This window comes from Panicum virgatum, chromosome 1K (genome assembly GCF_016808335.1).
Source record: "Panicum virgatum strain AP13 chromosome 1K, P.virgatum_v5, whole genome shotgun sequence".
Classification (NCBI taxonomy): Eukaryota; Viridiplantae; Streptophyta; class Magnoliopsida; order Poales; family Poaceae; genus Panicum; species Panicum virgatum.
In genome coordinates, this window is record NC_053136.1 from 36533472 (window position 1) to 36547959 (window position 14488).

At 49.9% G+C, this 14488-nt stretch overlaps 2 protein-coding genes and 1 long non-coding RNA gene across 3 annotated transcripts; all 3 read right to left on the bottom strand.

Moving 5' to 3' along the window:
• Window positions 1-1226: 1226 nt before the first annotated feature.
• LOC120705471 (trihelix transcription factor ASIL1-like) lies at window positions 1227-2923 on the bottom strand. The gene has a single exon (XM_039989808.1). It carries the CDS (start codon window positions 2788-2790, stop codon window positions 1624-1626), a length of 1167 nt encoding a protein of 388 aa, XP_039845742.1. The 5' UTR covers window positions 2791-2923; the 3' UTR covers window positions 1227-1623.
• A 1648-nt stretch (window positions 2924-4571) lies between these two features.
• LOC120705478 lies at window positions 4572-5988 on the bottom strand. The gene is made up of 2 exons (XR_005687983.1): window positions 5466-5988; window positions 4572-5329 (listed from the first exon to the last, which is right to left on the bottom strand). It is a non-coding gene; the product is annotated as an uncharacterized LOC120705478 (long non-coding RNA).
• Window positions 5989-12360: 6372 nt separating this feature from the next.
• LOC120705482 lies at window positions 12361-13419 on the bottom strand. Its single transcript, XM_039989828.1, has one exon. The coding sequence runs from the start codon at window positions 12987-12989 to the stop codon at window positions 12678-12680; it is 312 nt and encodes a 103-aa protein (XP_039845762.1). The 5' UTR covers window positions 12990-13419; the 3' UTR covers window positions 12361-12677.
• Window positions 13420-14488: the final 1069 nt, after the last annotated feature.

Genomic DNA, 14488 nt, shown 5'->3' on the forward strand with positions numbered 1-14488 from the left:
CCCAAATCTATAGCAGGCCCGCCCCTGTTTTTGACTAAGTTAATCTAAGGTTAGGTGGTTAATTTACCAAAAAGGGGTGTTTTTTCCCGATAACCTGTCAATATCGGAAAAAATTATGCTCCAGTAGTTCCCCTATACTTTTGTGTTTTCTCAATAATTATTGGGTTGCCCTAATAATTCATCCTAACTCCTCTCAAATAATGAGAAATGTTGATATCCCAATGTGTTAGTTGTGTTGGGATGAGATTAGGAACTTTAAAAGCGTCTTCTCTAATAATTCATGACAATAATATTGGGATATCCAAATAACACCATATTGGGAGATGTTTATTGAGAGACCGCTGGAGTTGTTCATGGTATTTATCAACCAAGAATACCCTTTTCACCAGACCGTGTGCACATCTGTTTTTTTAACTTAAGTACACCTGGGAGGCTGTTACTGTGGTAAATATATTAAAATAACGAAAAGAATTGAAGAAACTAAGTATAAGAGACAAGGTCACAAAAGATTGAATTATCAAAAAAAAATTCAGAAAGCTCCACAGGAGGCCCTGTTTGTTTTCGCTTAACTTATAATCTAATCGTGGCCGAAAGAAGTGAAGATTTTCTCGCTTCTCGACTTTCGCTTCTCGAAGTTCAAATCTTTGAAGTGGATTACCAGAGAAGCGAAAATAATTGAGACATTTGGTGGAATTATCGCTTATTTCCACCGATGAGCTGATTATAATCAGAAACATACCGGGCCTTTGCCTTGTGACATGAATTTGCCGTTTGGTTACACTTAGCACACCTAGCACTAAAAAGTAATCTTGCATGCATAGAGTATACTAAATAAAATTTATCTGCAAAACTTTTCTACAGATGGGTGTAACTTTGCGCAATGAATCTAATGATTAGATTAGCTACATTAATGCTATAACCATCCTCAAGTCATACCGTCAAAGGCCTCATTAGATTAGTTTCGTAAAATAACGCAGGAATTGTGGAGTTAGTTTTATGAACTGAATTTATTTAATACTCCTAATTAATAGTCAAAATTGGCTACAGTATCCTATGCTACAAAACCAGAGCCACGAATCTCAGCTCAGCTCCAGATGTATCGGACATTGAACTACTATTCAAGTTTACAAAAAGCGCAGATAACAGATAACCAGCTCAATCATGCTTGACAACCTCCATCGCATGATGACAACAAAAGCCACGGCTCAGGCAAGGAAAGCGAGCACTGAACATATTCTCCACAGGACACCAATATCCATTCCAAAGAATAAACACAGGTACAGCTATTCTTGCAACACAAACACACATGTTACATCCAATGACATGGTAATTTCTTGACAACAGATGACAATCGGGAGCACTAACAGGCAAGGTACAAGTTACAGACTCACCCCACTATCAGGTGCTTACCACAACTCAAAATGCTAATCCTTTTGCTTGTTGCTAGCACCACCACTACCACCTAGTTCAACTCAGTTGCCCTTTCTTGGCTCCAGACCAGCAGACAGCAGACGCCATCGTGGATCGAGCTTTCTACCAGAGCAATAACATTTACTAAAACAACGCAAATTGTTGTTGTATTACCGTTGCTAGAGAGGAGGATCTGATCGGAGAGGAGAGCCATTACTGGCTCTCTTCCTCTTCGTCTTCCGCATCCCCCTCAGCTTCCTTCTTGTCCGAGTCACTGCCGTTGCCGCCTGAGGCGGCGGCATTGTTCTGGTAATGTGGTGGCTGCTGTGCGGCTTGGTGGTGCATGCTACCTTTGATGCGGTACCGGACTCGGTGATTGCTGCTGGTGGCGACCTCCGCGGTCATGCCCGTTCTCCGGGCGCCGCTGCCGTCGGCAGGGATGGGGACGGCCACGGGCGCGGCACCACCGGAGCCGGTGGCCTTGGAGAGCTCCACCTGCATCTTTAGGAAGAACTCCACCCGCTGCTCCTCCAGCTCCCGCGCGGCCTCCAGTCGCTCCTGCTCCATCCGGAGCTCCTGCTCCCTCTTGGCGCTCTCCACGCGCTCGTACACCTCCCCGAGCCGCCGGATCGCCTGCGCCAGGTCGCGCAGGCCCTGCACGCGGCTGCTGCTGCTGCTCTCCGCGCCGTTGGCGGCGGCCGGGGTGGGCTCCTCCAATCGCTGCCTCTTCCCGTTGGCCAGCGCGGAGAGCGGCTCCGGCGGGAAGCCGTCGGAGGAGTCGGAGGACGCGGACGCCTGGGGCGGCGGCGACGGCATCCTCCGCTTGAACCCCGCCGAGGGCTGCAGCGGCGTCCGGGTGCGCTGCGGGAAGTTGATGCGCGGCGGCACCATGAGCGTCGGCGCGCTCCGGGCGGCCGCGGCCGCCGAGGAGGAAGAGGAATTGGGCTTGTAGACGGGGGCGAGCAGGTCGTCGAGGCGGTCGAAGTAGGGCCAGGAGGAGGCGCGCTTGGCCTTCTCGACCTTGTACTTCTTCTTGAGCGTGTCGATGCGGTTCTTGCACTGGATGTCGGACCTGGGCCCCTTGGAGTAGCCGTCGCGGGAGGAGACGACCTCGGCGACCTCCTGCCACTGCGGGTGGCGGAGGCTGCCCCGGCCCAGCGCCACGAAGCGCTCCCCCCAGGCGTCGATCAGCGTGGAGGTGGCGCCGTCGCTCCAGGCGTCCTCCCGCCCGCCGCCGCCGGAGGAGGGCGAGGGCTTGCGGAGCGGGATGGCGACGGCGACGTGGCCGGGCGGCGCGGCGGCCACCGTGACGGGGTCGGCGACCGGTAGCGGCGACGGGGAGGGCGAGGGCGACGCGGAGGCCGCGCCGTCGTCGTCCATGGCCGGAGATCTGGGCGGCCGCCGGAGGGCTTGGGGATATTTCTTTCTTCCCGGATGGGGGAATCCGGAATTTTGTTCCGATTATTTTCTCCGGTGTTGTGGCCGTCGCGTCGCGTCCGGCGGCGATGGGGAGGAGGCGCGAGTCGTCGCCTGGGCGGAGCGGGATGGCCGGCCGCCACAGCTGCGCGGTGCCTTCCTTGTTGGGCCGCCTCTACGGGCCGGGCTACAAGTCGATACGGGCCTTCGACCGGGCTCGGCCCACAGCCCGTGGAACGGAGCGAACATCTGTGTCGGCTGAACTGAACGTCTGAAGTCTGAACCATCCAGCAAGACTTGAGACCGAGTGAGCGCACCGCCGGCTCTCCGTCTGTCTCCGCTCTGCCGCGCCGCCGCAGATGGCCGGACTGGCGGAGCCAGCTAGATTCCTGGGTATTCCCAGGAATACCCAACAAATTTGGCAATACCTTAGACATATATCAACATCATACATGCATATATATTTTATATTATATAAAAGAAACGCTCTCGATCAGCAGCTCAGAGCTTCGTCCCAGTGCGAGACACTCACCCCTTTGTAAGAGATCAAGTTTAGGTACTCATGAATGTTAACATGTTGGTTAGCTAGTTACCCATTCTACTGGCTTCTTAAACTATGCATGTACTCCTATTACAAGAGCGTGATCTGCTGCTGGCTCACGATAATCCGACCTACGGCCCCTGGTACATTTATGTACACATCCTTTAAATGAACAAAACTACATCTTATTAGCATTTACTTCTGTATGGTAACAGACAAAATAGATTATTTGATCCCTCCTTCCACTGTTTTTTCTTTGTTTGATGATCATAGTGTCACAATCTTCCTCCTCTGACCCTAGATCTTCATGTCAATACACAATACAAAACCTGTCACCACCATCGACATCCCTAATGATATGCGTGCCACTCTATCGGATATGGATTAATCCAACTTTCATCAACGGTGTTTATTATTCGGATTCACCTTTGAGTTTATTTGCTTGGAAAGCGGGAATACCCAACAATAAAATTCTGGCTCCGCCACTAGGCCGGAGCCACCTCGCCGGCAGCGCGCGCGCTCGTCAGCCGCTGGATGCCCCCACTCTTCCTCCTCTTCCTCTGCGGGTAAGTCGCGTTTGCTTCTTCTACCACTTTTCTGCTGAATGGTTTGGTGGCTGCTCCAAGCGACCCGCCCAGGCTGCTGAAAGTAGCTAGCTGCTCAAACCTTTCCTTGCCCTAAAAATTTTAGATTTGCTGCACTAGCATGCTTGCTTCTAGAGATCTGCGAAAGTTTGGGCCTAGTCAAGCTGGACATCCTTAAATTTGGACCCGTTTTGGACATATTAATGCCGGACATGCTTAGATGGCCGTGGGGACCTAACTATATGCGAAGTGATTCCTGAATTGAAGGTAGATAACCGGTAATTTTGGATCAATCAAAGTAGCTCTTAGGCCAGTCTCAGTGGGGAGTTTCATGGGGGTGTTTTCAAGGGTGACACATCATCTTCACAATCTTGGTTTGCGGGATGAAACACCCTCTCTCAATGCACAGTTTCGTAACACTGTTTCATAGGCTAGTCTTAACATTTAATTGTTGCATGGTGTTATGATCACTTGCGCCATACAAACTATGTAGCCAAATCTAAACTTGTTGCCATTTGAATGGCTGCATGCTTCTCATCAGTTGCTGCATCATTTGGTCCATTTTTTTGTTTTCTTTTGCTTACTAGAAGTCTAGAACATGATCATAGTAGAAATAAAAATGAATATTTAAAGATCTTGTAGGTTGCATTCACACTAGAAATTTTAGAGAGATGACAAACACACCCAGCAATTTTAGAGAGATGACAAACACACCCAGCAGATACACGCTTTGACACACACGTACATCAAGCTTTCACACACGGATATCAGTGACAGTACTCACACTTGAACGGAATTGAAGCATTCAGACTTGAATTCACACAGAAATATCTCAGTATTGTTCTACGAGTTCTGGAATTTAGGCACTACAGTTCTAACTGAAACATCTCAGTATAGTTCTCAGGAAGCAGAAAGCATTTTTTTAAAGCAAGCCAATATTGTTTAGAGGCAGCAACTAACAAAAACCTTCACTCTGAACATAATAGATCCTTCCTCCAGTGAGACAACAGCAAGTCAGCAAGCAAAACTGAAACATCTTGATAGTTGCTTTGTCGCTCTCTACTTCACAGAGTGGCTGGAATTCATCTACTTGGTCACCCTGCAAAACGAATAGCTCGGCTAATTTGAATTTCAGATCTATGCAAGGCTAATTTGAATTTCAGATCTCATTCCCACGGTAGTGTTTGGAGCTCTTTTTTTTCTTCTTCTTGTGACAGGGCATATTTTTGCAGTGTTAAGAAATCACAATTATATTCTTCACTGCCTGTGCTCATTTGGTCATTCCCTTCCCTGATAAGTGGAACTAAATTGCTCGACTATGTTGTATGACCCAATAACATGCGCGAAGTTGCAAGGGAATATGGGAAGCAAAATCCGTCTGCGTTAACAAACAAAATCGCTCCTCAATTTCGACATGCATAGCTCCACAATCCACAGTTGTATGACGACCTGATTCCCCACGGCACAATTCCGCAAGGAGCAACAGGCAAAAAAGGAGCCGGCCCCGCACTCACCTCAGCGACGAACCAGCGCAGCAGCTCGCACTCGACGATGCCTTCCCCAATCTGCGCCAGGGGAGGTGAGGTGAGGTGGGGGGCAGCGGGAGGCGAGCTGCGTCCAGACCATGTGGGGGAGGCCGTCGGAGGACAAGAGTCACCGCCGCCGCGGCCCTTCACCAAGTCGCCGCCGCCGCGTTTTGCCGAGCCACCGTCGGGCTGGGGAAGACCTTCGACATCTCACCCGCCCGGATGCTCGGCACCGGCAGCTAGCAGGGGGTGGGAGGAAGGGAAGCGGCGGCGGAGGAAGCAAGGGAGGGAGGCCGATTTGTGGGGACGCCGATTGGCTTTGGCGCGCGGAGAAAGATCGCGGGGGAGTGGGAGCACGGGAGGCACAGCGGATCCGCCATGAAACGCTGGGAGCTCTCAGTGCGCGTTTCAAGTGCGTTTCATCGGCTTGGAAACGCCGCCGGAGTCATTTCGTTGGGGAAGAAACGCTTCCTTCCTCTCACCTATTAATTTGATTGTCATGTCAGCATTTTTGCTGAGCTGTCCATCTAATTAATGCTATGAAATTCCTCTGAAACCCCTACTAAGAATGGCCTTACTCGAGGCCCGCTTTCTGGGTGCGTTGTGTGATGTAGCCGTACAAAGGAAGTGGCTCTACATTAGTCTACAATGCTGAAAGGCTTGTATAGTATAAGCTGAGACTCTGCTGCAAATGTGATGTGGGATTTTGGTGTGCTATCAATGTATAGGTGCTGCAGCTGTGGGGCCGTCGAGAGGGAGAGAACCCTTGCGACCTTTGATGTTATCTGTCATAATTCCTTTGAACGACATGTACACTGGAAGGGCTACATGCTTGAGTTGATGTCGCCTCAGTTACTGATAACATCTATCCTTGATAATAGGTTGAGTTCTCATATTATTTAAGAGACAATAATGCTAAGTCATCGTTCAGAAATGCGCTTCTTAGTCTGCTACCAAATAGAAATTTACATTCATTTGATTTGGTGTTATAGCTCTCCGGTCTTTCATTAGCTCTTCAGCTTGTATGCAGTGATCATGTCATCTTGCAGTAGTACATGGCTGTGAACCTGACTTGACCATGTCTGCACCGCTGCTGTGGGTAGTGGACTCGACTCGTGCTGTTGCACGGTCTCTCTGCAGTTTCTGTCAATGAAGAGGGAAGTTCCCATCTGCCACTCTTTTTCCTGTGGGTATGGGGTGACTGCTTTCTTTTTTTTTTTTTTTTTTTTTTGAAAATCGCCAGGAGCACTGGCACATCATGTAAAAACTCGTATGGACACCTACGCTGACCGCGCGCTCAGACGCAGATGAGACTGTCCGAGAAGTCTCGGAACGCGCCTACGGAGCAACACACGCACGCACACACACTATATATATTAGACACGCTCCGTTCCCTCTGGGAAATTAATCCCGGTGCGGCACCCGGGATCGATCTCGACGAGAATCGAACCCGGGCGGGCAGCGCTCCACCGAGCGGGCCTGCCACTGCGCTACGCGCACGTCCACGGGGTGACTGCTTTCGAGGGAGAGTAGTTGTTGGGGAGACTTTGTTGGATGACGGCACGTTCATCCTTTCGCCACTCTTTCTCACGATAAAAAAAGAAGGGATACAATGAAATTATTCAGGTGGGGATCCCCCCGGTGACCGTAAAAAAAAAAGGGATAGATGTTGCTGCTTTCAGTTTCAGAGGAAACAAAACCGAGTGAACTGAATGGAATTGAACACAATGCTTGCCGCGAAATCACGCAACTAGCATACATGCACGCTTTGGTGAAACAACGTTGTCAGTTGGCACATTCAGGCAATTATACGCGCGCGCGATGGTGCCGGCAACACCAGAAAGACCACTTGCTCCATGATTGGCCGGAGTCAAAGCAGCCAAGCAGGGAGCTGGAGAGACCGAAGTCTTTGCTGGGCAGAATTGATCGAGATGAGGTGAGATGCATGCCTGCCGCGCTCTCCCTGCGTCATCCTCGAGATGCAGACCCAGTTGGAACTTGGAACGCTAGAGCTCATGGCCTCATGCATGGGCAGTGGGCACAAACAGGTCTACTGGATCGGGGCTCAGAGTCAGGTCCATGATACGGGCAGCCCAAGTGTGGGCGTGGGCACGGGCGGGTTTCCAGCTACGGATCGGAATGGAATGAGCGCCGCAGCGCGCGGTGATGGCTTGCCATGGCAGTAACCATGTCTGGCTACGCATCTGGTGCTCGAGACCAGTGCCCGGTAGCATGTTCAGGGTTCAGGGGGATCCGCGGTTTTCCAGCCTGCTTATGCGTGCTGCTAACGACAGACGACGCTGTGGAGTAGTGGAGCTAGCGCAGCCTCTTGCCTTCTCTGCAAATGGCCAATGCAACGCAACGCACTGCATGCATTGAATTGTCGATTGAAGGAAGTACCATGCATGATTTTTTTTTTGGTATCTTGGGAGTTGGGGATCTGCGATATTCCTTTTGTTCCCAGTGATAGATTGGTTTCAGGTATTTTTGGTTTATTTCTTTTGACATAAAGTTTTTAAAGCATTCGAACACACGTTCGAAGTATTAACCATAAATTAATAACAAAACAAATTACAAATTCCGCATATAGGCATAGCCGCATACACTACCGGAAAATCCAAAATTACCGTGTGATTTATTGTTTACCGTGTGCTTTTTATCGGACACACGGCAAAGAGCTACTTTGCCGTGTGCCACAACAAAAACACCCTGCTTAAAAAACACACACGGCAAATTCATGCTTTGTCGTGTGTTTTTTTTTGGCACACGGCAAAATAATAATTTTTTTCTCCTTCGAACTCAAAACTTTTTCTACTTTCTACATATAACTTGTGGTACTTGATATTAAAATTTGGTACATTTTTGTGTTTGTTTGCTATATTTAAGTAAATAATTTCATTTCAAGCAATTTTTTGAATTAAGTCAAATTTGAACCGCAATTGAATCAAAGTCTAGAATAAAATGAATGGAAAATGATATTCATGCTATTTAACCCAGTTTGAGACCATACCCATCAAATGAAAAAAATCGAATATATTGTCCATGAAACATAACCACGACCGTGTGTCTGAATTATTTAAAAATTCTAAAAATATAAATGAAGTCTGAAAATCAAGAGATTTGCCGTGATGTGATAGTATCACACGTGGATGTTGTGATAAAACATTGAGAAGATTTCACACACTTTATCATGATGATGTTTACAAAATTGAAACACCTTTCAAGATGTGTGATTGTATATGAGAGAGTTAGTGGATGTATTTTTTGAATACAAACTTTTTATATGATCTCATATGCAAAAAAAAGTTTATACCAAAGTCATACAGCTCGATCAAATCTAAAACTTTGTAGTTGTCAACTTTTGTATTTGAGATTGTTTAGTATTTCAAAAGTACATTATAAGCAATCTGATTTTAAATTTTAAAATTTTAAAAATTTCAAATAGCCTCGAATGTAAATAAGTTCTATACCAAAATTGTAGAGCTCATTGAGATCTAAAACTTTCTAGTTGACCACTTTTTCATTTGAGCTTATTTATCTATAAAAAAATATAGTATAAGGCCAAAAAACACACCCGCCACGTCAGCAATCCAGGTTTTGAAACGAAGCTTTCCTATTGGCTGAGGTCCTTCCCCCTTGGATCCATACCCACCAGGCCTCTATCCTCCTCCCTCTCACGCAGATAAGGCCGCACGGGGGCTTCAGGCCCTTTTTTCCACATCTGTCGCACGCGGGCTTCAGGTCGCCGGTGGCAGGGGCGTCCGGCGCAGCTGGCTGGCCGGAAGGCGGCGACCGGGGCGCGGGGCGGCGGGCTCAGCTCCGGCCGGCCAGGGTCCGTCCTGCAGCGGTGGCCAGCGCGCCCCCGGCATGCGCGCACGAGCTGGTGGCAGGCCGGACGGGGAGACGACGACGAGGGCGCGAGCTCGGCTCCGGCGATGGCCGGCGCTCCACCGGCCGACGCGCCCCAAGCATGCGCGCGCGGCAGTCAGCGCTAGCCACCCCTCTCCACGCCGTCAGCCACCTCGGACCAGGGTTTTAAAATCTGACCAGTGACCGGTAACCGCCGGCCTCCGGTTCCGGTATACCGGTCCGGTTTGCCCGGTTACCGGTCGGAACCGGACAAATGCAAATTTAAATTCAAACTTCCCAGTTCAACCGATTCGTACCGGTATACCGGCCGGTTTAACCGGTATACCGGTCGGTTTGGCTGGTAACCGGTCGGTTTGATTGGTAATCGGTTAAATTTAATTTTTTTTCTTTTTTGGTTTAAATTCAAATGCCCGTAAAGTATACTAAATAAATGTTTGTATAACATATTTTAGTCTAAATGAACCCTCCAACCATCTTTTGTACTACTTTTACATTGTATTTGTATACTTTTGTATGCACGCTTTTTTTGTTTAACTTCAAATCCCCGCAAACTATACTAAATGAACGAATTTTTGAGAAAATTTGACACCATTAGATTAGTCGCATCTTGAAGTACTTTTAGAATTTTTTTGAGAATTTTTCATTTTTTTGAATTTAAATTTAAATTTTGAATTTGGACCGGTTTCATACCGGACCAAACCGGAACCGATCCGGACCGGTTTGACCGGTAACCGGTCAAACCGGACCGGTTACCGACGGTTTGGTGAACCCTGCCTCGGACCCACTCCCCGGCGGCGGCGGTGGCAGGCCGGACATGGAGGCGATGACGAGGGCGCGAGCTCAGCTCCGGCGATGGCCGGTGCTCCACCGGCCGGCGCGCCCAGTCATGCACGTGCGGCAGTCCGCGCGGGCCGCCCCTCTCCACGCTGTCGGCCACCTCGGACCCACTCCCCGGCGGCGGCGGCCGCCGCGCCTCCGGCCGTACGCAAAGGCCGGCGCTGGGTCTGCATCCCACGCATGGTGGGCCCAAGCCTGCGTGGTGGGCACCAGCAGCGGGGCACAAATTTTTTTTTATGTTTTACAAATTTTTTTGCCGTGGGTCAGAGGTACACACGGCAAACTCCTTGCCGTGTAGATGACAAAAGGCACACGGCAAAAGTTGCCTTTGCCGATGGCTGCAAAAGTTGTCTTTGCCGATGGTTGTTTATCGTGTGACCTTTACCGTGTGTTACACACTTTTGCCGTGAGTAAAATAGACTTTGCCGGCAAAATTCCTGTCTCCTGTAGTGATATATATAGCTAGGCTGCAGCGTGGCAACAAGGTCTTGGACATATCAGAGATGGATGGTTTACTTTTTTGGGAAAATTCGATTCATGCCACCACAACTCCGTGAAATTGGGTTTCACGTTGAAAATCATGCCACTCAATGGCATGGATTTCAACATGAAATCAAAAATCGTGAAATTGTAGTGGCATGGATCCAACTGACCCTACTTTTTTCCTTCGCTTTCTTTTATTTTTTATTTTTATTATTTGTGTCGCTGCATTACTTTTTGACGTCACGACATCTTTTGATTCGACGCCTGTGGCTTCAGGTTCATTCGGTTTTAATTACTAACGACAGTCCTCTCGTTGTTCGCTTGCTCGCACGTTGCTTGCTTGGGGTTTTTTCTACCCGACACTCTCAAAACAATAATTGGTGCGCTGCACATCGAATTTTTTGATTTAGTCTGCAGCACATCCTGAATCTGTGTTTTTATGCCCTGCACATTGGCCCCCTTTAAACAAATCTTTTACAATCTAGGAGGTGAGAGAAGACCAGGTAAAAAGACCAAAATACCCCCCCACAATTTTATCTCCTCACCCTATCCATTTGCCGCGCCCACCCCCCGCCCTCGGACCCGCGACGGCGGCGCCCCGCCGCGAGCGCGTCCGCCGCCCCTCGGCGCGCACAGCCGCCGCCCTTACGTCCGCACGAGCGACGGCGGCGCCCCTCCCTCCCCTCCCGCCGCACCATGGCGGTTTCCCGCAGCCGCCCCGCTCCGCGGTCTCTCGCTACCGTCTGTGCCCCGCCCCGCCGGCGGCCATGCCCCGCCGTGGGCCCTCGATGTGCCCCGCCGTGCCCCGTCGTGGCCCCAGTGTCGTGGACGAGCGGCGGTGTCGTGGACGATCGGCGGTGTCGCGGACGCGCGTGGGGGGCGCGCAGACTCCGCGTGAAGGGTTGCGGCCTCACGGACGCGCGCGTGGGGGTGCGCCGGCTTCGCGTGAAGGCTGGCGCCGTCGCGGACGTGCGCGGGTGGCGCGCGAGCTCGGCATGAAGGCATGAGGTGTTGCGGCGTCGCGGACGTGCGCACGCACCGCCGCCGGCAGCATGGAGATACCTCTCCTTCCCCAGCGACCACGTGATGCTGCTCGGGTGCTCCGACGACGAGTTCACGGTGCGCATCATGCCGCGCTTGGAAGGCTTGGAGCAGCAAAGCCTCCGTGAAGCCAACGGCGACCTGCGGCCGGACGGCTGCCTCCAGCCAGCAGCTGGGACTCTGTCCGTCTACAAGCGCGAGCCGCACTAAGATGCGGTGTTCTGGGCGCTCCCCGGGCAGGAAAAGTGTGTGCCGGTGCCGGTGCCGTCCAGGGAGTCGGAGGCGGCCGTGGGAGGCCGCCATGGCGAGGCGGAAGGGGAGGGAGGGAGGATGGAGAGGGAGATGACATGTGAGACCCGCAGTAAGGGCACTTTAGTCCTTTTACCGTTTCCTCTCTCCTATTCAGTTAGAAAATATAATTTTTAATAGGAAGAATGTGTTCCATACAAATTTGTGTTTTCATGGTGTGTTCCAGCCTAAATTGAAGAGTGGGATGTGCTGCCCACTAAATCACGTTTTGATGGTGTGCTGTAGACAAAAAAAACTTGCTTTTTCCCCTAGTAGCGATGAAGAAGAGAGATGGAGAATTTTTTTTTGATTTTGTGCACGAAACCGATAGAGGAACCATTCAATCAAATGATCGACCCACAGATTAAGATTAATTAGATTGTATTGCCGGTGGATAGAATTCAAATTTAAGATGAAGAAATTAGAAATTACTACTGTTTTCTTTGCTTACTCCCAAAAGAAGAACAAGCAGAAACTGAGAAGGAAAGGAGTCATATCATATCTATGCATGCATCTCAGACCGTTTGCTTCACCAAAGCTTCCCGTCGTCTTCTTTCGGTGTCTCCTCCGTAGTAATCTGGCGCTAGCTAGCGGCGACACCGGTCACCAGCACGGCCTGGCGCTGCAACGCCGCCGGCGAAGCCTTGAGAAAGCCCGTCCACGGCGGCGGCTCACCGGTCATCAGCACGGCCTGGCGCTGGCCACGAAGGGCGTGGCGAAGCACGGCTCCAGGCCGAGCCACGGCGGGCAGGTCGACGACGCCGCGCCGGGCGGCGCGGGCGGGCCCGCCAGCGCCGCCAGGTAGATCGCGGCCACCCTGCGCGCCGCGCGCCGGAGCCACCGCGCCGTCAGCCAGCGCCGCCGGAGCCGCTGCAGGATTCCCCGCCCGCGCCCGCCGCCGAGCCGGACGACCGGGAGCCTGCGGCGCCGCCGGTGCCGGCGGCCGAGACCGCGCCACCACCGCAGCCGGCGCCCCGGCTCGGCGTCCCCCATCCTCTTGATTGCCAGCCGGCCGGCCGGCCGGTGTCTCCCTCGGGCCTCGGCCCCCTCGCTCTCCTGCTTCCCTTCGTCCTCGTCTTAGTCGTCTATCCCTTTTGTCTTTGGCTCGTCAGGGTGTGGCGTTGGGAGAGTGTGATGTACAGGGGGCAGGTGCTGGACCATGGAAGCCTCCAAACGCACTTATACGAGTGCCGCCGGGAAACTTGCATGGCACCGCCGGGTGTTGGGGGTGTGAGTGATCAATTCCCTTCTATTGTGCTATGGCATTGTACGCCGTTTCAAATCATAATCCATTTTAACTTATCTAGATGCAAAGCGTAATTTATGTATCTAGAAACAAAGGCGGATCTAAATGGGCCCTTAACCTCTCCCTACATTTTTGGGAAGAAAAATATAGAGAAAAGAAGGAAGAAGAAGAGAAGGGAGACGAACCCTTATATATATGTATTGGCTGGATTCGCCACTGTACGTCAAAATGAAGAATAGAACAATTTATTTTATTTTGTTAAGATAAGTCCTGGAACAATAATTACTTTATTAATATCTATTTTTATCCGACGTTGATGAAATTAGATTTGTACCAATGATAATTTCTAATTATTATACCTTTGTACCACATAAATAAAAATATTAATAGACTAATTATAACTCAAGTTTTTTGTTTAAATAAATCAAAATGTGCCATGTAAAAAAGGAGGGAGTATATATTGGTTCTCTACGCGCGCTTGCATTGCATCTGCCCTCTTTCATGGTGTGTGTGTGTGTGGGGGGGGGGGGGGGGAGCAAATATAGAAATCACACATGTGACTGACTGACTGCCAGAACAATTTTTTTGCTTGAACAATTCTTTTTGTTGCTGGAACAATTGTTTCAGCAATAAAAAAATTATTTCACATTCAAAAAAATATTCCAATTTTTTCTTTTGATATTTATATCGCGAACTGATATATTGGCCAATCTAGCTTCTTACTTTCGACCCAACTATGGAGATAAGCAGCCCAACCATGCCTTTTGCGATGGTTTGCCGCCGCCGCCGAAAACTGCGTTTGGAATCCCCTACTTGTATGTGATTCGACGTTTCTGAACGAAGAACATCCGTGATCTTAGAGCAACTCCAACTGATTGATCTTCTCCTTTCTTCTTTCCACTTTTTCTCAATATAGGAGATTGATGTTGAAAAAACCTACTCCAGCAGATTGATTTTCCATCTCCCTTTCCCCTTTATTTTTTTCAATCCCCAATAATTTCTCTCCAATCCCTAATAGAAAGGGGAGACATCACATCTCCCTTTCCATATAGAAAGAGGGAAAAATTAATTTGCTGGAGCACTTCTTCCATATATGTTGAAATTGAGAAAGAAGATTTCCCTATATGGTGAGAAAAAGAAAAGAGAAAGATCAATCTATTGGAGTTGATCTTAGCATTGACGAAGCAGTAGCAAAAGGAGCACACGTTTTACTCGATTTGATTGACAGGGCAACCGGCTGGCCCGG